At 42.0% G+C, this 21,655-nt stretch overlaps 1 protein-coding gene across 2 annotated transcripts in view; it reads left to right on the top strand.

Moving 5' to 3' along the window:
* LOC126091066 (terpene synthase) overlaps positions 1 to 21,655 on the top strand; it is a 53,700-nt gene that overhangs the window by 20,339 nt on the left and 11,706 nt on the right. For both annotated transcript variants that reach the window (XM_049907034.1, XM_049907033.1), the window contains exon 5: positions 8,495 to 8,597. In XM_049907034.1, the coding sequence (XP_049762991.1) occupies positions 8,495 to 8,597 (103 nt within the window). The remainder of the gene's footprint in view (positions 1 to 8,494; positions 8,598 to 21,655) is intronic.

Genomic DNA, 21,655 nt, shown 5'->3' with positions numbered 1-21,655 from the left:
GTTAATCTTTCTAAAGTAGTTCCTTCTCATTTCACAGTAAGTGAGGTAAAATTACAATTGTGGTAATGATACATGAAAAGTTAATTAGCCCAGCTACATTTACTGAGTCCATTTACTTTCATACATCTATAACAATAGGAAACTAAAGAACCATATTTTCTTACACACTGCTATTGATCATTAAAATGATGAAATCGAAATGTAAAAACCTTAAAGACAGATACAGAGAACATCTTAAAACTTACCAAAATGAGGTCAGGTGGTGCAGGGACAAGCCCATTGAAATGCAGTTTCACCACATGAATTTCGTAATATATCTTAATTCTAAGAGCTCCTTGTCAGTGGAAGCAGAAACAGTGAGCCAAATGGCATTATCTCAAGAATTTTCACGTATCAGTCTGCGTGTGTCACAGTATGAAGCAAATCATTCTGAGAAGTTGTTACTGGCACCAGTGGAATCATGTATAAGAAAGGAAAAAAATAGTGGGACTCAATTAACTCTTTTCCTCTTCAGAGGAAACCATTTGTTAAAATACAAGTGCTTGATTATAATGAATTGAAGGCTGTTGGTTCTGTACAAAGTTCTACTTGCAAACAATGATTGTTGTACACTAATTTGTCTTGCCGTATTGTTATTTGCAACTTTTCTGTTGCTGTTATACTCCCGTGAAAATTTGCATTCTGTTTCGAAATTTTGAAAAGTTTTGTTATTCTTCATGTAAAGAAAGGAACTCGCCTATATGTATGTCTCTTTCCATGGGCAAGTCCATAGCTTGATGAGTCACAGCACTGTGAAAACAGTACCAGTAAAATAATAAAGTCATTGATCTGTGCAGTAGCACAGACTGACTGATGGTGAATAACTGAAGGCTGCACCTTTATTATGTATGACCTTGCACATCAGCTGTGGAAGAGTGGGGCCTTGCTGGTGCAGGTCAGCCCGGGAGTGGAGGGAGAGGAAGGAACAATAACATGCACACTTGCATCAGTTGATCAGTCAGTAGTTAATTGTTTACCTGCTCTGCAGTGTTTGAGGGTATGCTGAACCAGGCCATTATTCTTTCTGTTAATTGTTTCTAATGACCTCAAGGTTAACAAGCATTAAACCATAATTTTCCTTCCTTGATTCTGTTAAAACAGAAAAATCTAAATGGAATCTCCTTAGAGAGAGACACGAGATTTTAAAAATTTCCCAAGATGAGATCAAGCAGTTCAGAGAGAAGTCCATTGAAATATAGTTCCACTTGCCCATGGTTCATAATATGAACTTTCTGGTAGAAATATTATTCATAAGAATATACATATTTTTAGATTGAAGGAGAGCACTCACCAAAAAGCAGAAGCATTGAGTCTTTGATAGGCAAACACAAAAAGAAAGAAAACTTGCTATATTTTGGAGTAATCATTTTTAAAGCTCAAAAGCTAGCAAGTTTTCTTTCTTTGTGTTTTTCCTTGTCAACAACTAAATGCTTGTGCTTGTTGAAGAGTCATCGCCTTTAATCCAAAAGTGCATACACTCTACCAGAACTTTCCTACATTTGTTATTCCTAAGAGCTTTCCACGGTTCTCTAAAAAGTGGAGATAGAGTCTGTCTAAACCACAAAATTATTTCACCAGCTGCGACATAGTCACATATACGAACAGTCATCCAATACTGTCAAATGTGTTTTTTTTTTTTTTTTTAATTTTATTCCTGTCTTTGATAACAATATCAGCTCTTTTGACAATGACTGGTTTCAGTCTGTAATGACCATCCTCAGATCTTTTCTACACCTTGTCGTCAAGTGATAAGGCCATAATGGCATTTTCAAATCATATAGTCAGCACAGCATCATCACATAGATCTAAACTAAGGTTTAGGCCATATCGTCCACACAGTCATTATTGCTACTGGCTACTTCAGTAGCCAGTAGCAATAATGTGGCCTATTCTACACCTTATTTTAGATCTATGTGACGATGCTGTGCTGACTATATGTTTTGACAATGCGATTATAGCCTTATCACCTTAGGACATGGTGTAGAAAAGATCTGAGGATGGTCATTATGGACTGAAACCGATCGTCGTCAGAAGAATTGATATTGTGATCAAAGACTGGAATAAAAAACAAAAATTGACAAAATTATTAAATAAACTTGTGAGATTACACTCCCAGAAAAGCAAAAGTGAAAATTTCAAAACGGAAATTGTTACATATTAGTGAACTTAGCTGTAGAAACATCTATAAATACAATTATATTTTTTGGCATCTTCCATTATTTGTCTCCAACTGGAAAGAAATTAAGTAGAATGTTGCAGGCTTTTATCATAGTCCATCCACAGTAAAGTTTCTTCTCTTCTAGTTCCATATACAAAGTGTGCATGCTACTAATTGTAGGGTATAGACCACAAATAATAGCCAATCTTTTATAGCACAAAATGTGGTCTGTTGTGTAAAACCGTATCATATGACTGTCCAGTGTAATCGGGTGTTGCTGAGGGAAAACTTAAGGGATTTGGAATTGGCTGAACATGGATGAATAAAATCACATGAGGGTCCAATATTAGGCCTGCATTGATCGCCAGTAATTTGCTTTTCAATCATGTAGTGTTCGAACTACACCAAACCTGTGCAAGCTCCATAGGCTTGTGATTGCAGCATTGAAACCACTGAATAACTCACATTTTCTTGTGAAAGGAGACAGATAAGTGTCACTGCCATTTCAAAAATTGTTTTGTACTTTTAGCTATATTTCACTTGCAATAATGTATGTTGAAAAAATTATTGAAAAGTAAGCTATGTGCTCTTAGAGTTTAATTCAAGATTTGTAATTAAAGTGCACATGCTTCACAAATAGCATCATTTCACAATGATTGACTCATGGGTTGTGAAAAGGGAAGGGCTTATTAAGAAGCTAAGATGCTACGCTATCATGTGTAAAAAAAATTCAGATTTTTTTAGCCTCGCACTTTCTGCAGAATCAACTGAGAAATGTTATGGAACTAAAAATTCACATGTAATGAAAATGTTTTCTTTTTTCATAATGGAAGTGAAACTTGTAAGGAAAAAGCAAATTTGTAAAACAGTGTGGTGTAGCCTTATATACCGTCAACAGTTTTTTAAAACGTGAAAATCGGAGAAGTGGATTTCCCTCCTGTCCGCTGCCTTGGCCCAGTGAGCAGTGTGAACACCCTGGATGAATACTCCGGATGGTAGCTTGTGCTGGTGAGGCATAGGCTGATCCAGTACATCCCGATCCATCCTGGCACAAAGTGTGAAGGCAGCCTAAGATGCTCAAACTCGGAGTGATGCTACTCATGCATCCTCATCAATAAAGCTGTGGCCTCAATATATTACAATAAATGTAAGGAAAAATATAGTATTACAAAAATATGAAGAAAATAAAGTTTAAAATTACAAACAGTGATTAAAAGTTGTTAGTAACATTAACTCTTCATTTAATAATATTTGTTTACAAGCTGTGACAAATATTTTCAATAATGATGTTACCGGTGGCTTGATATTTTGAACAGCAGCATACCAGTGTGATCAGTCTTGCTGCATTACATGAAGTTTACTGACTTCACTGATTGGTCTCACGCACAGCACCTAATAGCAATGTTGTGGTAAGATTGGTTCTGTTATCGGAAAAATTATGCAGACCCCACTAATCGTGTTTATGTAGTTGGCTCACATCCAAAATATGCTTAAGGCGGTTTAGCAAATACTCTGTCATATGAGGTATTATAAAAATGTAACTGTGTTAGAAAGCAGACATCGTAATGAAGTAAGAAGAGAGATTAAGCATTGCACGGTGTTTGCTATGACAAGTAGACAAAATTGAAAGAAAGCTTTGCAAGTTTTTGAACTTTTTCCATGAGTTACAGCTGTTGATTTCCCTTAAGGTCATGAGAAACATAGGCCTACGTGGAAAAAGATTAGTGGACATGAGGGCCACAAATTGAACTGCACTAAAGAGAGACAGTGATTTATGTACTAGCCAATTCCAGTTGATAAACAGTGTCCATCAATTTTCTATTCTGCAGTAACTTATCTCAGAAGTTGCCTTTAGCCAATAATATGAAGATTGTTAGAGAAACCATATAACAATTTTCCACAGGAAAACAACTCTGGAAAACTGAATTCAGTACTTTGGCATTCTTTTTGTTGTTGTCCGTTTCAACACCAGTATTAATAAGCAATAGAATAGATGATGTTGATCCTGTCTAAGTTAACGTTCTTTCCTTTACTGTAGCAGATTTTAATTACAATCAACATATATAAGATTCTGTATAGATCCTATGAAAGAACACTCCTGAGAATGACGTTCTTGGATAAAACATTCTCAGGCTTCATGACATGTCAGTTCAAGATAAAACCTCAAGATTTTTTTAGTCAAAAGCATCTAGCTGCTCCCTTGGTGGCCATGTAGAGCGCATGGAAAGCTTCTAAATGTTTGGTGTATGTTATAATTACATCAGGCTGCCATAGTGGTGTCAGTGTCTGTGCTGATGGCGCCACAGCTCCCATAGGAGTGTAAAAAGTTTGGAGAATTTCTGTTTCTTTTCAGTGTTGAGAGCTCATTTCCATGCACCACTAATATTATAACTGCTGTCCCAGATAAACTTAGTCTTATATGTTCTAATTTCTATGCATCTTTAATAACAGAAACACAGTATGTATAAGCCTGGGACAAAAGTGTCTTCAAACAGTATCGTGTGCTTATTTTTGATGTAGTGTTCAGCAACTGCTGATTTCTCAAATTCATGATTTTTTAAAATCTCCTGTTGATGCTGTATAAAGCATTTGCAAATGATACAGATGGGCTTCCCAATGCTTCCACACGCACAAGGGTATTATAAATCCCAGTGACCCCGAGGCTGAAACTGGCCTTAACCAGTTGTAGCATTTCCCAAATAGATCTTGATTCTAGGACTATTCCTAGGACCCTGCCTGTTTTATTACATGTATTATTGCAGAAATGAAGGATCACAGTAAACGAATCATCATGTGATTTTTCAGTGTTTCCACATTTCTGTTGTTTTATATCACATGCCCCATAGAAATTCTGTCAGAACAAATACTACAGATGATTCATTTTGGAATCCAAGTGATCCTCATCACAAACAGTTTTATCTTTGTATGCCAGTGCATTTAAACTGGCTTTCTTCTGGACTGGATGGTTGGAGGCTTACACTCTGAGGTATGGATCGGTGTATGTCATCTTGCTGTACAGAGTGGCTGAGATGCCCAGCTCATGTTTGTTGTTCCAGAACATCTAAAAATGGCAACTTTCCTTCTCTCTTTGTCTCCCCAGTCTACTGGATGTTTGGGCATAAGTATTTCATGGCTCAAGGCACTGCTGAAGAGCTTTGACACCATGTGGTCATTCCATAAACATGTCATCTACGTAATGATAACATGAAGATGGACAAAATAGAGCCAAATTTAATTAAAAATTAAACTAAATTAGAATGTGAGAGATCAGCTTCATCTGGGATAGTGTAAACAATCTTGGTGGTATGTGGACTGAACTTAATACTCAGTAGAAACAGAGAAACAGACTGAGTTTTTTATGTTCCCATGGGAGTGATGGTGCTACTAATGTAGACATTGACACCTCTGTGGCAGCTTGATGTAATTATAATGTCTGTTGACCAGTTAGAAGCTATTGCTTTGCTACATAATGCCACAACAGCAGTAGCCACAGCACTCAGCTGCTCTTGGCGAAGACAGTGATGCTAATCATTGAAAGCTTGAAGTCTTACTCAGAACTAATGTGGTCAGAAGTTCAAGAATGTCATTACACAGAAGAACCTGTTTATTCACCTATGCTTCTAACATCGGTCTGTTGCTGGATTATGGAACATGTTTTTTTATCCTCACGCGTTACGACTCCTACAGGAAAATTAACAGTTATTTTTCAAACAGACATCTTGGAAACTCGGTGCCCCCTGTTCATCCTTGAGAACCAGAGCACTGTGGATAATCTACATTTACATAATGGTACTCAGGTTTATGCCAGGTTCCCTGACTTCTTGAAGGTATTTGATAATGGCCTGCACTGTTAGTGAACAGAATGAAACCTAGTGGAATGTCAGACTGGCTTTGTGATTGGATTTAGGACTTCATGGCAGATCAAATTCAGCACATCATTTGTAACCACCACCAGAACTATACTGCAGCACGCACCAATAACTGTCTTGTTGAATATAAGTTTAGAAGTGAAATAGTCAATATTGTGAAATATAATTGATTGAACATTGACGAATTGAAATGATATAACAATAATTGGACATTATAATACAGGATGACACAAAAAAACAGGAACATTCCACAATTGAATAAAACTAGAAGTGATGAAGGAAAGAAATTGCATTCATGGTAATTGAAACCTTACATTCTGAAACCTCACAACTTTGCCATGTACGAAACATTGATGGCATTTATCATTTTAAAAAATTACATGATTTAGGTGGTGTCGTCCTGTACGAATACATTCATGAAATCTGCTGTTGAGATTCCTCATTGACTGCTGCAACACCTCAGCTGGGATACTGTGCATTGCATCCTGAATTCTCTGTTTTAACTCATCCAGGGTTCTTGGTCGAGCTGTGTAGACTTTGCTCTTGAGGTAGCCCCACAAGAAAAAATCACAAACGGATAAATCCGGTGATCTAGGGGGCCAGGGACTGTTATTGAATCAGGAGATCACACAGTTACCAAACAATTCTTGCACATATGCCATTGATTGCCGTGCAGTGTGTGATGTCACTCCGTCCTGTTGAAACCAGTCTTCTTGAACATTTGGAAAGTTGTGCAATTCAGGTCTAACAAAAGTTTGTAACATCTCCGCATAACAGTTGGAGTTGTGTTCATTTGCAAAAAAATATGGTCTGATAATCGCATGTGATGGAACATCACTCCATACTGTTACTTTACTAGTATGTAAAGGACACTCATGAATGTCATTAGGATTTGTGTTTACCCAGTAATAGTAGCTCTGTTTATTCACATAATCTGTGAGATGGAAATGTGTCTCATCTGACATCCATAACTTGTTTAGAAATTCATCATCATTGTTTATTTTTTTTATTTTTATTTTTTTTTATCATTTGTTGACGGAATCCTAATCATAACCGGTAATAGCTGTCCTTCAGTTGTTGCATCATCTGTAGTTTGTACGAATGAAATTTTAAATCAAGGTGAAGAATGCTGCAAACTCTCTTCCCGGACATTCCAACCACTGTTGCTTGCTTACAAATTGAATGCCGTGGGCTCGGTAAGACAGACTCGCTCACAACATCAATGTTCGCTGGAGAATGCACACTTCTTGGTCATCCTGTTGGTTTCTTTACAAGGGCAGATCCAGTCTCTTCAAAGTTATTAATCCAACATTTTATCGCATGTTTCAATGGAATCGCATCATGATGTCCAAAATTATAAAAACATCAAAACTCCCTCTGTGCCATTACCAAACTGTCATTGTTTTTATAAAACATTTTAATGCTTGACGCACACTGTTGTCCGTTACACTGATCCATGATTCCTGAAGTGGCAGGCATTTTACTCGCCGTCATGAACCTGCCCATGGCTGCCACTACTCATTTCAAACATTCCCCTTATTCTGTGTGTCTCTGTACATTGTCAACACCTTTGCACATGAAACCAGTGCAGTTATTTTCAAAGAAGTGACACTTAATGGAAGAAAAAAGTAGATTTAAAAGGAACAAATGCTTAAAGGAAAGGAAATGGGATATTGACTCATCTGTCAGAACAAGGAGTGCTGAAAAAAGCATATGATGAATACTACAAAATTTGTAGCATCTCAAGAGCTATGACAATTCCACTGCACAGCAGACTGTATGCCTTTGTGACAGTTCCTGACATTGTAGCCATGTGCTGACATATGACCAAACTCCAACCTGTCCTTTCATGTTCAGCTGTGGGGAAATTCATTGCTTGGCACATAGTACACAGCTTATAGTAACCATGTTGACAGCAAATTTGTATGCCTTTGTTTTTTAGATGTTGTAAAAAAAAAAGACATATTTCTCAAACAGCAATAAAAGTAAACAGAGCAGGCTGTTGTAAGCTATAAACAACAAAAATTCTTATTATGGGTAAATGTTTTGTAGCATCCAATGATTGCAGATAAATCTTCCAGTATATTTTACAAAATTTGCATTCAATTATCCATTGTATTTACTTTGAATTTCCACTTTAATGGTCTACTGGTTCTCCATTAGTATTATTTTTAATGTTTTTTTTTTCCACCTCGTAACGTGCAATCTTATGTATCAATTTCGTGTTCCCATTTGTTGTGAATAGCACCACATGCTTGCAAAATCTGTAATCTATTACATGTTACTGTCAGTCTAGTCATACTAGATACAAATTTGTATGATTACAGTGGTGTATTATTTTTAAACCATTAAAAATTGTCATTCTTTTTTTAGTTTTGTGATTAAAAAAAATAACCATTCTGTATCAGTATAATATTGTTATCCACAGTATTCAGAAAATAAGAGCTTTTGTGAGGACCTGACTGAAGGAAAGTTCAGTTTCCCAATAATTCATGCTATAACTAGTCAACCAGATGATAGACAAGTCATTCGTATCCTTTTTGAATAATGGTATGTAATTTTTGTTTTCATGATAATTTTAAACATATTAAAAAAATTGTAAGTATGTAAGTTATACTGATAATGGATATGTTGATGTTAGTGTTTGTCACCTTTGTTGCTTAAAAACTTCCTTATGATCACTACTCACTATAACAGCTGTCTGTAATTACAAAAATTATTTTGACTGTAAAATTTGAAATATCTCAGTCCCACATTTCAAGGGTACCCCTACTTGTGTAAGTGCATGGTAATCCAAGGCCTTTAGAAAATATTGATACAGTACATATGCTGCACTCTGCTTCATTTATTTTCAGCATTAGCCTGGGGAATTTTCCTGATGTATACATATAATACAGGGTTTCCATGAATTATCTTTACAGTTCTAGATTTTAATAACTGTAGAACTGTTTCATATAATAACAGATGGTTTTCAACAAGTGTCAAGATAACTCTTAAAGTTTTGTTCCCTCATTAATACATGTCATTGTGTTCTTTGGCAAAGACACAGACAATGTTAATTGGTATTCAGTTTCTGTCCATGTACAACCCACGAACTCCACACTGACATAAATGTGTTACAGATGCATGCCTTCCAGCCCTGTCAATAATGTTGGTTCAGTACACTAGAGCATATAAAACCCCTTCGGAAGCAGTCTAGTGGCATGAGACCAAATTATGGTGGCAGCTACCAAATAGAACCATTTAATTCAGTCTGTCTATCAAGAAACTTATCCTTCAGAAATTGATAGAGTCAAGAATGAATGAGGTAGTGCCGCCATCTGCTGAAGTAGGACTTCAAATAGATTGCAGGTGTTCCAGTTGTGGTACAGCACACACTTGTAACATGCCCAGGTAAATAGTGTTGACAGTAGGCACATTGAACAAGAATGGACAAAGCAATTGCGTATAACTTTGCACCACACAATTGGCAGTCTGTATTTCATTTGTAAGATGAGGAGACACTGATTCTTTCTCCTCCTCCTCCTCCTCCTCCTCTTCAGTACTTAGATTGCCAGCAACAGTTCTTTTCCCCAATTTTTCACTATCCTCTGCAAGTGTCTTTATTTCCAAGTTTGTTGCATGTAAGTTTCAGATCTTGTTCTATCTGTTCAGTTTGTCAGATACATGAAAAGTTAACTTATCACAGAAACAAGTCTTTTCCAAAAAGTCATTGTTTATGTCGGTTTTGGATAACTTGTCCACTGGAAACTGTTCACTTTTAGGTTTGTCTGTTACATTTAGTGCTTTGAGCAGCTGCACTTTGTGCAGTGTTAGCCATGGCATTTACAACTGTCTGGTTGTCATTTGCAATAATTTCGTTGTCCTTGTAAACTCCTGCCAAACCCCTTTTCCTGGTGGTCTGTGAGGCAGTTGGGCAACCCACCTCTTGTTTATGGAAAACACTACCTCGTGTCCATAAATGATGTCTGCTAAGCTGAAATAGTCAGTCAGGATGGTGGTTATACTGTGTCTGAAAGTATCGTTGCTTGGGTACTGGACTTCATCTTTATAGACTAGTCTGCATATTGAGCTTTCTCCTGTACTATCAACATTTTTTGTAAAATCTGTAACACTGAGAAAGTAAAAGAGAACTTTGAGTTGTATTGTCACATGTTGAAAACAACTTGCTCTCATCTTGTATAATTTTAAAGGCTAAAGTCATAGAGATAACTGAGACTTCAGCTTAGTAGGGAAAAAAATCTTGAGCTATAGGTAGAAGAAAGTTACCGAGTTAATAATTTCACATCCACTATCGTGATACTGAATATAAGGCAAATAAAATTTTATTTGCATGTATTTTTCAGTACCACCATCGTCCATTGTTATTTACTGCTGGATGAGGGCTGCCTCTGGACTCTTCCATTCATTGTATTCAGCAAATACACCCATGCTGTTCCTACATTCTTCTTGATATCAACTTCCATCAGGTTGTCATCTTTTTTTTCCCATACGTCTTGGAATCAAGCAAAGATCTTCATTGGGTTTATCGTCCACCATCATAGCTGAGTGGATAACATGCCACTTGTCATGCAGGGGGCCAGGGTTTGATTCCTGGCTGGGCTGGAGATTTTCTCCACTCAGGGACTGGGTGTTGTCTTCATCATCATCATCATCATTTCATCCTCATCGACACACAAGTCGCTGAAGTGGCATCACAAAGTATTGCACCAGGCAATCAGGTCTACCCGCCCGGAGGCTCTCGCCACACGACATTCCATTTTCATTAGTGTATCTACATATATTTGACAGGCTTGAATGTCCTATGGCGTGCCCCCCCCCCCCCCCCCCACTCTCTCTCTCTCTCTCTCTCTCTCTCTCTCTCTCTCTCTCACACACACACACACACACACACACACACACACACACACACCCCTGCGGGTCCGGGGATTAGAATAGGCCCGAGGTATTCCTGCCTGTCGTAAGAGGCGACTAAAAGGAGTCCATCCCCCTCACGGGGGTAGTTAGCGCCTGCGTCCGGAGACGGACGGTTTCACGACCTATAATCGTGGTCTTTTTGGTTTTTCACTTCTCGTTTCTTCCTTCCTTTTGTTGGTCCCTTTCTTTGCTCTTCTCCACCTCACTGTCTTCCTTACTCTTTCCCTTGACTTCTCCTTGCCTTCTCATTGCCTTTTTCTCCTTGCCTTCTCATTGCCTTTTTCTCCTTGCCTTCTCATTGCCTTTTTCTCCTTGCCTTCTCATTGCCTTTTTCTCCTTGCCTTCTCATTGCCTTTTTCTCCTTGCCTTCTCATTGCCTTTTTCTCCTTGCCTTTTTCTCCTTGCCTTCTCATTGCCTTCTTCTCCTTGCCTTCTCTGGTCTCCGCCTCGGCGTTTGAGACAGTCTGTCCTCTTTCTCCCTCTCTCTCTTCTTTTTCCTCTTCTTCCTTCCTCCCTGTGCGTGTCTGAAGGCCGACCCACGCGTTCGCACGCGTAGCCGGTGACGGGGTAACGCGTAAGTCCCCGCCCTGGGTAGACATGTAAGGCACGCGCGTACCCCCTGGTAAAGGCCAGGCCCGGGGAGGGGTGATTGCCTGAGCTGATACCTTCTGACCATGCCGATTGGTCCCTCCGTCTGTTTCTCGGGAGGTGTGACCTGAGGTGTAAACATTCACCTAAGGCGGGAGTGCCCTCTGAGAGGGTCCCCACAAGGAAGGAGCGCGCCATCGGAGACGCTGGCAATCATGGGGGATTCCTCCGCAATGGATTCTACTCCATCGCTTTCGACTTCGACCCAAAAACGGAAACGTGACCAGCCAACAGTGACAAAAGTACTACCGCCTGCCCCACAGTTCCTCGTAGTTTCTCGCACTGAGGACGGAAAGGATTTTTCCTCTGTCAACCCTTTTGTTATTCAGAAGGGCGTTGATGCCATAGCCGGATCTGTCAAATCTTGTACCAGGTTGCGTAACGGCACCTTATTACTCGAAACTGAGAGTGCCTTTCAGGCACAAAGACTGCTTCGGGCCACCCTCCTGTACACGTTCCCTGTCCGGGTGGAGGCCCACCGAACTTTGAATTCGTCTCGTGGTGTAGTGTATACTAGCTCCCTCGACGGATTGACTGACGAGGAGCTTCAATCTTTCCTCGCTGAGCAGGGCGTGACGGCTGTCCATCGGGTCATGAAAAAGGTCAACAACGACCTTGTACCGACCCGGACACTCTTCTTGACCTTCGATAGTGTTAAGCTGCCATCGCGCATCAAGGCGGGCTACGAGGTTATTTCTGTTCGCCCCTATGTCCCGACACCTACGCGCTGCTACCAGTGTCAGCGTTTCAATCACACTCGACAGTCTTGTTCCAATGCGGCTAAATGTGTCACTTGTGGCAGGGATGCCCATGAGGGTGACTGTCCACCTCCGTCTCCTCATTGTGTGAACTGTCAGGGTGACCATGCCGCATCCTCCCGCGACTGTCCTGTCTATAAGGACGAACGTTGCATCCAAGAAATTCGTGTCAAAGAGAAAGTGTCCACCTCGGCTGCTCGCAAGCTATTGGCTAGTAGGAAGCCCACGCTGCTCCCAGCGGGGAAATATAGTACTGTCCTCGCCTCTCCTCGGACTACCCGGGAGGTCGCAACCCAGACATGCAATCTGACCTTCAGCACCACGGTCGTCCGTTCGGCCAGTGCTAAGATCGCGCGGTCGACGTCTCCTCTTCCTCCCATCACACCACAGACACCAGCCACTTCCTCAGCTTCTGCTAAGTCGAAGACCCCGAAGTCAGATGCACGGTCCTTCAAGAAGGAACCATCCCGTGCAGACTTCCTCCGTCCCTCGACCTCCCAGCCTTCGACCGGTACTTCCACCAAACGTCCTTCCAAAAAGGCGCATAGGAAGCACAGTTCTCCTTCTCCGCCACGGCGCATCTCTTCTCCTGCGCCACCCAGCGGTTGCCGCCCCAGGCCGTCATCCGTTTCGCCTGGCCGCATCGCCGGTAGCCGTACATCTGGCCGTTCACCGGCGGAGGAAGCTCCCCCTCCCGGCCATCCTCCCGAGATGGCCGATGACCCTATAGACCCAATGGACGATGACTGTCCGCCTACTGATAGCGGCGGCAGTGCTCGCTCGAAGCCAGGCCCTAAGCGGCCTTCGAGGTGACCCCTTCTCTCATCTTCCTTTTCTTACGATGGCACTTATTCACTGGAATATTCGCAGCATTCGCTCCAACCGAGAGGACTTGAAGTTGCTGCTCCGCTTGCATCGTCCGCTCGTCGTAGCCCTCCAGGAAACGAAGCTACGCCCATGCGATCACATTGCCTTGGCACACTACACCTCTGTGCGTTTTGACCTACCCCCTATGGTAGGAATCCCAGCTCATGGAGGGGTTATGTTGCTGGTCCGGGATGATATTTACTACGATCCCATCACGTTGCACACCGGCCTGCAGGCAGTCGCCATCCGCATTACTCTCCCCACTTTTACGTTTTCCTTTTGTACCGTTTACACTCCCTCGTCATCTGCCGTTACCAGGGCAGACATGATGCAACTTATTGCTCAGCTACCTGCACCGTTTTTGTTAACTGGAGACTTCAATGCCCACCATCCCCTTTGGGGTTCTCCAGCCTCCTGCCCGAGGGGCTCCTTGTTAGCAGACCTTTTCAACCAGCTCAATCTTGTCTGCCTTAATACTGGCGCCCCTACTTTTCTTTCGGACACATCTCATACCTATTCCCATTTAGACCTCTCTATATGTACTCCCCAACTTGCACGCCGGTTTGAGTGGTATGCACTTGCTGATACTTATTCGAGCGACCACTTCCCGTGTGTTATCCATCTCCTGCAGCATACTCCCTCTCCGTGCTCCTCTAGTTGGACCATCTCCAAGGCAGACTGGGGGCTCTTTTCTTCCAGGGCGACCTTTCAGGATCAAACCTTCACAAGCTGCGATCGTCAGGTCGCACACCTCACGGAAGTCATTCTCGCTGCTGCTGAATATTCCATCCCTCACCCTACTTCTTCTCCACGTCGCGTACCGGTCCCCTGGTGGACCGCAGCATGTAGAGACGCTTTACGTGCTCGTCGACGTGCTTTACGCACCTTTAAACGCCACCCTACAGTGGCGAATTGTATTAATTATAAACGATTACGTGCTCAGTGTCGTCGTATTATTAACGAAAGCAAGAAAGCCAGCTGGGCTGCTTTCACAAGCACCTTCAACAGTTTTACTCCTTCTTCTGTTGTCTGGGGTAGCCTGCGCCGGCTATCTGGCACTAAGGTCCACTCCCCAGTTTCTGGCTTGAAGGTCGCGAATGAAGTCCTTGTGGCCCCTGAGGCTGTCTCCAATGCCTTCGGCCGCTTTTTCGCCGAGGTTTCGAGTTCCGCTCATTACCACCCTGCCTTCCTCCCCCGCAAACAGGCAGAGGAGGCTAGGCCACCTGACTTTTGCTCCTCGAATTGTGAAAGTTATAATGCCCCATTCACCATGCGGGAACTCGAAACCGCACTTGGCCGATCACGGTCCTCCGCTCCAGGGCCTGATTCTATTCATATTCAGATGCTGAAGAACCTTTCTCCTGCGGGTAAAGGTTTTCTTCTTCGTACATACAATCGCATCTGGATTGAGGGACATGTTCCCGCATGCTGGCGCGAGTCTATTGTTGTCCCGATTCCTAAGCCGGGGAAGGACAAGCACTTGCCTTCCAGTTATCGACCTATCTCACTTACCAGCTGTGTCTGTAAAGTGATGGAGCAAATGGTTAACTCTCGATTGGTTTGGCTGCTTGAGTCTCGACGCCTACTTACCAATGTCCAATGTGGATTTCGTAGGCGCCGCTCTGCTGTTGACCATCTGGTTACCTTGTCGACCTTCATTATGAATAACTTCTTGCGGAAGCGCCCGACCGCGGCTGTGTTCTTTGATTTAGAGAAGGCTTACGACACCTGTTGGAGGGCGGGCATTCTCCGCACCATGCATACATGGGGCCTTCGCGGTCGCCTCCCTCTTTTTATTCGTTCCTTTTTAATGGATCAACAGTTCAGGGTACGTGTGGGTTCTGTCCTGTCCGACACCTTTCGCCAGGAGAATGGGGTGCCACAGGGCTCAGTTTTGAGCGTCGCTCTGTTCGCCATCGCGATCAATCCAATAATGGATTGCCTCCCAGCTGATGTATCAGGCTCTCTTTTTGTGGACGATTTTACCATCTATTGCAGCGCGCAGCGTACACGTGTCCTGGAGCGCTGTCTTCAGCGTTCTCTTGACCGTCTTTACTCCTGGAGTGTCGCCAATGGCTTCCGTTTTTCTGCCGAGAAGACGGTCTGTATTAACTTCTGGCGCTACAAAGAGTTTCTCCCACCGTCCTTACGACTTGGTCCCGTTGCTCTCCCAATCGTGGAGACAACCAAATTTTTAGGCCTTACCTTTGACAGGAAACTTAGCTGGTCTCCACATGTGTCATATTTGGCCGCCCGTTGTACCCGTTCTTTAAATGTCCTCCGTGTTCTCAGTGGTATGTCGTGGGGAGCGGATCGAACCGTCCTACTTCGTCTATATCGGTCGATCGTCCGCTCCAAGCTGGATTATGGGAGCTTCGTATACTCCTCTGCACGGCCATCCATCTTACGCCGCCTCAACTCCATACAACATCGGGGTTTACGACTTGCGATCGGAGCATTTTATACCAGTCCCGTAGAGAGTCTTCATGCTGACGCTGGCGAATTGCCACTCACTTACCGGCGCGATATACTGCTTTGTCGGTATGCCTGTCGGCTACTGTCAATGCCCGACCATCCGTCTTATCGTTCCTTTTTTGACGACTCTCTTGACCGTCAATATAGGTTGTATGTCTCTGCCCTGCTACCCCCTGGAGTTCGCTTTCGTCGCCTCCTTCAACACCTTAATTTTTCACTCCCTGCAACCTTTCGAGTGGGCGAGAGCCACACGCCACCTTGGCTCCAGGCTCAGGTCCGCGTTCACCTTGACCTCAGCTCGCTCCCAAAAGAGGTCACCCCCAGTTCGGTCTACCACTCCCGTTTCTTGGAACTTCGTTCGAAGTTCATCACCATGACTTTCATTTATACAGATGGCTCTAAGACCAATGACGGGGTCGGGTGTTCCTTTATAGTCGGGGCACAAAGTTTCCAATACCGGCTCCATGACCATTGTTCGGTCTTCACAGCTGAGCTCTTTGCCCTCTACCAGGCTGTTCTTTACATCTGCCGCCACCGACATTCAGCTTATGTCATCTGCTCAGATTCCCTGAGCGCCATCCAGAGCCTCAGTGATCCGTACCCGGTTCACCCTTTCGTACACCGGATCCAACGCTCTCTTCAGCGGCTGGTGGACGTCGGTCCGCCGGTTAGCTTTATGTGGGTTCCTGGCCATGTCGGTATCCCTGGGAACGAAGCTGCAGATGCCGCGGCCAAGGCTGCGGTCCTCCAGCCTCGGACAGCTTCTTGTTGTGTCCCTTCGTCCGATTTTAGCAGGGTCATTTGTCGGCGCGTTGTGTCGCTGTGGCATGCCGATTGGGCTGCACTTACCGACAACAAGCTTCGGGCCTTAAAACCTCTTCCCGTGGCTTGGACGTCCTCCTCACGCCCTTCTCGGCGGGAGGAGGTCGTTTTAGCAAGGTTAAGGATTGGACACTGCCGGTTCAGCCATCGCCATCTGCTGACGGCTGCGCCGGCGCCGTTCTGCCCATGTGGGCACTTGCTGACGGTTAGACACATTTTAATGTCCTGTCCCGATCTTAACCAACTGCGCCTCGATCTTAACCTGCCTAATACTTTCGATGCCATTTTAGCGGATGACCCACGAGCAGCTGCTCGTGTTCTTTGTTTTATCAATTTGACACACCTCGCTAAGGACATTTGATGAAGTTTTTTAATCCTATGCCTGTCAGTCTGTCTTTTATTGTGTTTTTCCTTTTAGTTGTTGTTGTCAACTTGTGGCTCGCGGTGCATTTTTAGAGTAGTCAGGGCGCTAATGACCATTGAAGTTGTGCGCCCTAAAACCACAAAAAAAAACACACACACACACACACACACACACACACACACACACACACACACACACACACTCTTTTTTTTTCTTTTACAATATCTGTGTACTTCCTAGATTTTTCAAATACCCGTTAATGTGCTTGGAATAAGTTAGTGTCAGTTCTAAACATGTCAAACAGTTTCAGATATGAAATGTCACAAAATGATGTGAAATTAAAAGTTGCTGTAAGATTTCAGTTGCAGTGGTGCAGGCTTCTGGAAGCTCTTCATAGAATACAGCTATGAGTTGCTTTTCATATCTGTGCTAAATGTTTGATAAAAATCTTTAAGTTCCTCCACAAGGGCTACTCAACTCTTTTGTTGGTATGCTGTTGGCAAATCCATTGGGATCGAACCTTTGCAGGACTACATTCTTTTTTATGCTGAAAGCGTAAGTGCTTTTGCTATTCTTAAACTCAGGGACCAAGGTAGCAGTTGCTAGGTATTAGTCTGTAAGTGGTGACAAGTCCTCCACTATTGAAATCTTTCAGCAAGCATCAGTGATGATGACTATTGGTCACAATTGTAAAACGTTGTATATCACATTTTTGCCTAACTGCCTGTACTGTGAATAAATTACAAGTCTCTAAAATAATAAATAAATAAATAAAACTCAATGTGCTACTTTAAGGTAGTCCTTATTTTTTCGAATTTTATGTTTCTTCACACATATCCATATGTATTTCCTTTTGTTTTAAGAATTATTTTAAAACCTATTTTGTTGAAATTAGAAGTCATGGAACCTATGCCACAGTGGCAGAGAAGTTGTGTCATATCACTGCATGTTGTTTATTACTGCTTATGCATGTGATTGACTGCAATGAAACTTCCTGGCTGATTAAAACTATGTGCTGGACCAAGACTCAAAAGTTGGGACCTGTGCCTTTCACAGACAAATCTTCTATGAACTGAGCTACCCAAGTACAGCTCATGACTTTTCCTTACAGCTTTACTTCCACTAGTACCACATCTCCTACCTTCCAAACTCCACAGAAGCTCTCCTGTGAAACTTGCAAAACTAGCACTCCTGGAAGAAAGAATGTTTGGGAGACATGGCTTAGCTCCAGCCTGGGGAAGTTTCCAGAATGAAATTTTCACTCTATAGCCATATGAGTTCATTTCAGTCAATAGTTTAGATATGTTGAAGAAGTTAAGCATAGATTTAGATTTATTGAATAAGTTTTCTTTTTCTTGGGATTCAAATATTTTCTATCTTAGTGCCAAACAGGCTGTGAAAAATCTTAAGGTGACATATAATACAGTGGAAAGAGGGGTAATGTAAGATATGAATGGGGTATTAACAGTCAATGGAGAACAAAAAGAATTAATTTTGTATTGTGTACGAGATCACTAGAGATAATAGCATGATTGTTAAAAGAAAAAAAAAGGCTAAACTAATATTGATTTATGCTGCATTCATACATTTAGTATTGTCTGTTGCACAGTAGTACTTAAATTTCTCACATTTAAATATATTTTTGGTAGGGGTTAATATTGATTAATTTTAATGAAATTTAGCCCATTATCAAAACATGCAAAGAAAGGGGGGGAGGGGATGCTCAAATCATTTGACATTTCTATGTAACACTGTATGAGGATCACTCTTAATGACAGCAGTCTACAGTCTAGCACATGCATAAGCAGCAACAAATAACACATAGTGATATGGCGGAACTTCTCGGCCAGTGAGCATGGGTTCCTTGTCTCCAGTTTAAACAAAATAGATTTTAAAATTCTTCATAAAATAAAAGGAAAGAAACTAGGGTGTGTGTATGAAGAAACACCAAATTCAAAAAAATAAGGACCACACTAGTGCTAAATGCGTGGATAGCTGTTGAAGCAAAAATGTTATTAGCAAGCAACCTATGGGAAACTTACTGTACCACACCTCATTTGTATAAGGCTTTCCCAGGCACAACTGGACGTACTATATAGGGTGCTGCAGTTCAAATGAACTAAATATTCAGCTATTGCACATGCATTTTGTGGAATAACATTGTCTGGATACATCACAACTAAAAATGCTCAATGCAGAATGGGTGTACCGTGATGGAGTAAAAGCACCCAAACAAATGAGAGCTTGATTGGGTACTCACCCGAGCAGAACACACCCCATGTTACAGAATGAATTTATAGGAATAAAATGTGAAGAAGAAACATCTGATAAAGCATCATTATATGTAAGCAATGTTTTAGAAGATTTGTTCATTTGATTGGTACACTTAACTTCACCAAATTAGTGACGCCCTGGCAGCCCTGGCACCGGCTACGAGCGCTTTTCGTTTGCTGTGTTGCAAGATAAGTATTTTAGCTAGTAATTAAATGATTAATGGAAAATCTCATATAAAGATGTGAAACAAATACTAACAAAGAGATAGAGGGGCTGGCCAGTACTTACCTCAGCTCAGTACAGCCGATAGATACACATAAAACAGAACCGAAAATTTACATTCCTAGCTTTCGGAACAAATGTTCCTTCATCAGGGAGGAGAGAGGGGAAAGAAAGGGAAGAAGGGAAAGGAGATTCAGTTACTCACAACCCAGGTTATGAAGCAACAGGGAAAGGAAAATAGGGAGGGTAGCAAGGATGGAGGCATGGTTGTCAGAGCCTCTGACAACCATGCCTCCATCCTTGCTACCCTCCCTATTTTCCTTTCCCTGTTGCTTCATAACCTGGGTTGTGAGTAACTGAATCTCCTTTCCCTTCTTCCCTTTCTTTCCCCTCTCTCCTCCCTGATGAAGGAACATTTGTTCCGAAAGCTAGGAATGTAAATTTTCGGTTCTGTTTTATGTGTATCTATCGGCTGTACTGAGCTGAGGTAAGTACTGGCCAGCCCCTCTATCTCTTTGTTAGTATTAGCTAGTAATTAATCATTTTTGCTGTGCATTCTGTAGTATTTATTTGCATTAGTGTCAGATACACAATTTTTATTTGCATCTGAATAAGATAAGTGAAGTTTCTATTTAGGACAGTTTCCGGGTGTACGCAAACATTTGTTTACATTCTTAACTGACGTTGAATATGCGGGATTATCAATTAATTCAGTGCACAATACTTAGTATTTGCAATTATTAGTGCCATTTAGGCTCGATACATTGAAGGTAGCAGTTTTTATACGTTTTATTAGGTTATTTTTCGTGTGATCGTAAACATTTGTTTACATTATCAATACAAGGGTAATCAGTTTAAGTTAGTGTACAATACTCAGTATTCACATTTATTAGTGTCATTTACACTTAATATATTGAAGGTAGCAGTTTTTATACGTTTTATTAGGAATAGTGATACTGACAGCGATTTCTAACCTCACTAGTATATGTTTGACTAGCGCAACCTGCGACCATTAACAGTTAAATGTACAATACATGGTAAATTAGTATTACACTACAATATCTGAGTAAATCAGTGTTACAATAAAACTTCGGAGCCCTTATTACATACAGTTTAGTTAGCAGAAAGCTAAAACACACCTCGCCGTCTGCTTAAATTCCTTAGCTTGTTGTGGGTTTTAGTGATAGTGTACTGTAAGCCCATTGGTTCCTATAAAGTAGAATTTGTATTTCTGCTTTACATTCTGAACTCTTATTGTTAGCTAAAGGTTTTGTTTTGTATCTGCATCTGTCAGAGTACAATACCCAGTGTTTACATTTATTAGTGTCATTTAGACTGGGTACATTTAAGGTAGCAGTTTTTATAGTTTTATTAAGTCACTTTCGCCTGTACGTAAACATTTGTTTAAATTACAAACACGAGGGATAATCAGTAGGGGCAGCTTACTGTAGGTCACTGTTTAATTCATTTATAATATTCACTATATAGCCTCTAGCAGTTTACTGTAGGTCACTGTCTTATTCTTTAGTATTCTTTAAATAGCCCCTAGCAGGAAAATAAGCATCAGATCTCGCTTCTGCCATGAATTTTTATTTTCATTATTGAGTGTCCTTTCTGCCAACTAGAGTGTAGCTGTTAACCTTGTGTGACAGTAGGTTTCCTTAAGTTTTTTATAGTAAATCAGTTACTAGCTAGATGGATAGGGACTGTGTCTGTTGTGTGCGGATGCAGGAGGAGTTGTCCAAACGCAGCTGGAAGCTTTGTTTGCCACAGTCAACAAGCTACAGAGTGCCACCTTGAGGTGTGGTGGGAATGGAGTGCCTGGGGCAGCCTTTGCTGTACTAGATGTGCAGGAGGGAGGGGATGTCACAGCATTCTGTCACTGAGCTGACCTCAGGTGCAACAGAGTCAGCTGGCCCACTCTCACCTCAGTGTGGGTGGCAGACTGTGTCGAGGTCTCGAGCCTCAAAGCGAAGGCTGCATGGGGGAAGCAGGCTCCTGTCAAATCCCATGCACTTTGATAATAGATTCAGTGTGCTATCTGCTGCTGGGGGGGGGGGGGGGGGCTGAGCCGGATCAGGCTGCACCTTCTGCCAGGATAGTGGCTGCTCCTTCAGCAATGTCCAGACCGGCACGTCGGGGTAGGGGTTTCTTAGTTATTGGAAGCTCCAATGTCAGGCGGGTCATGGAGCCCCTCAAGAACATAATGGCTAGGGTGGGGAAGAAGTCCAATGTTCACTCG

This window comes from Schistocerca cancellata, chromosome 1 (genome assembly GCF_023864275.1).
Source record: "Schistocerca cancellata isolate TAMUIC-IGC-003103 chromosome 1, iqSchCanc2.1, whole genome shotgun sequence".
In the NCBI taxonomy this organism is placed as follows: Eukaryota; Metazoa; Arthropoda; class Insecta; order Orthoptera; family Acrididae; genus Schistocerca; species Schistocerca cancellata.
Note: the sequence above shows the minus strand (reverse complement) of the source record. Positions and strands in the feature narration are given on the sequence as shown.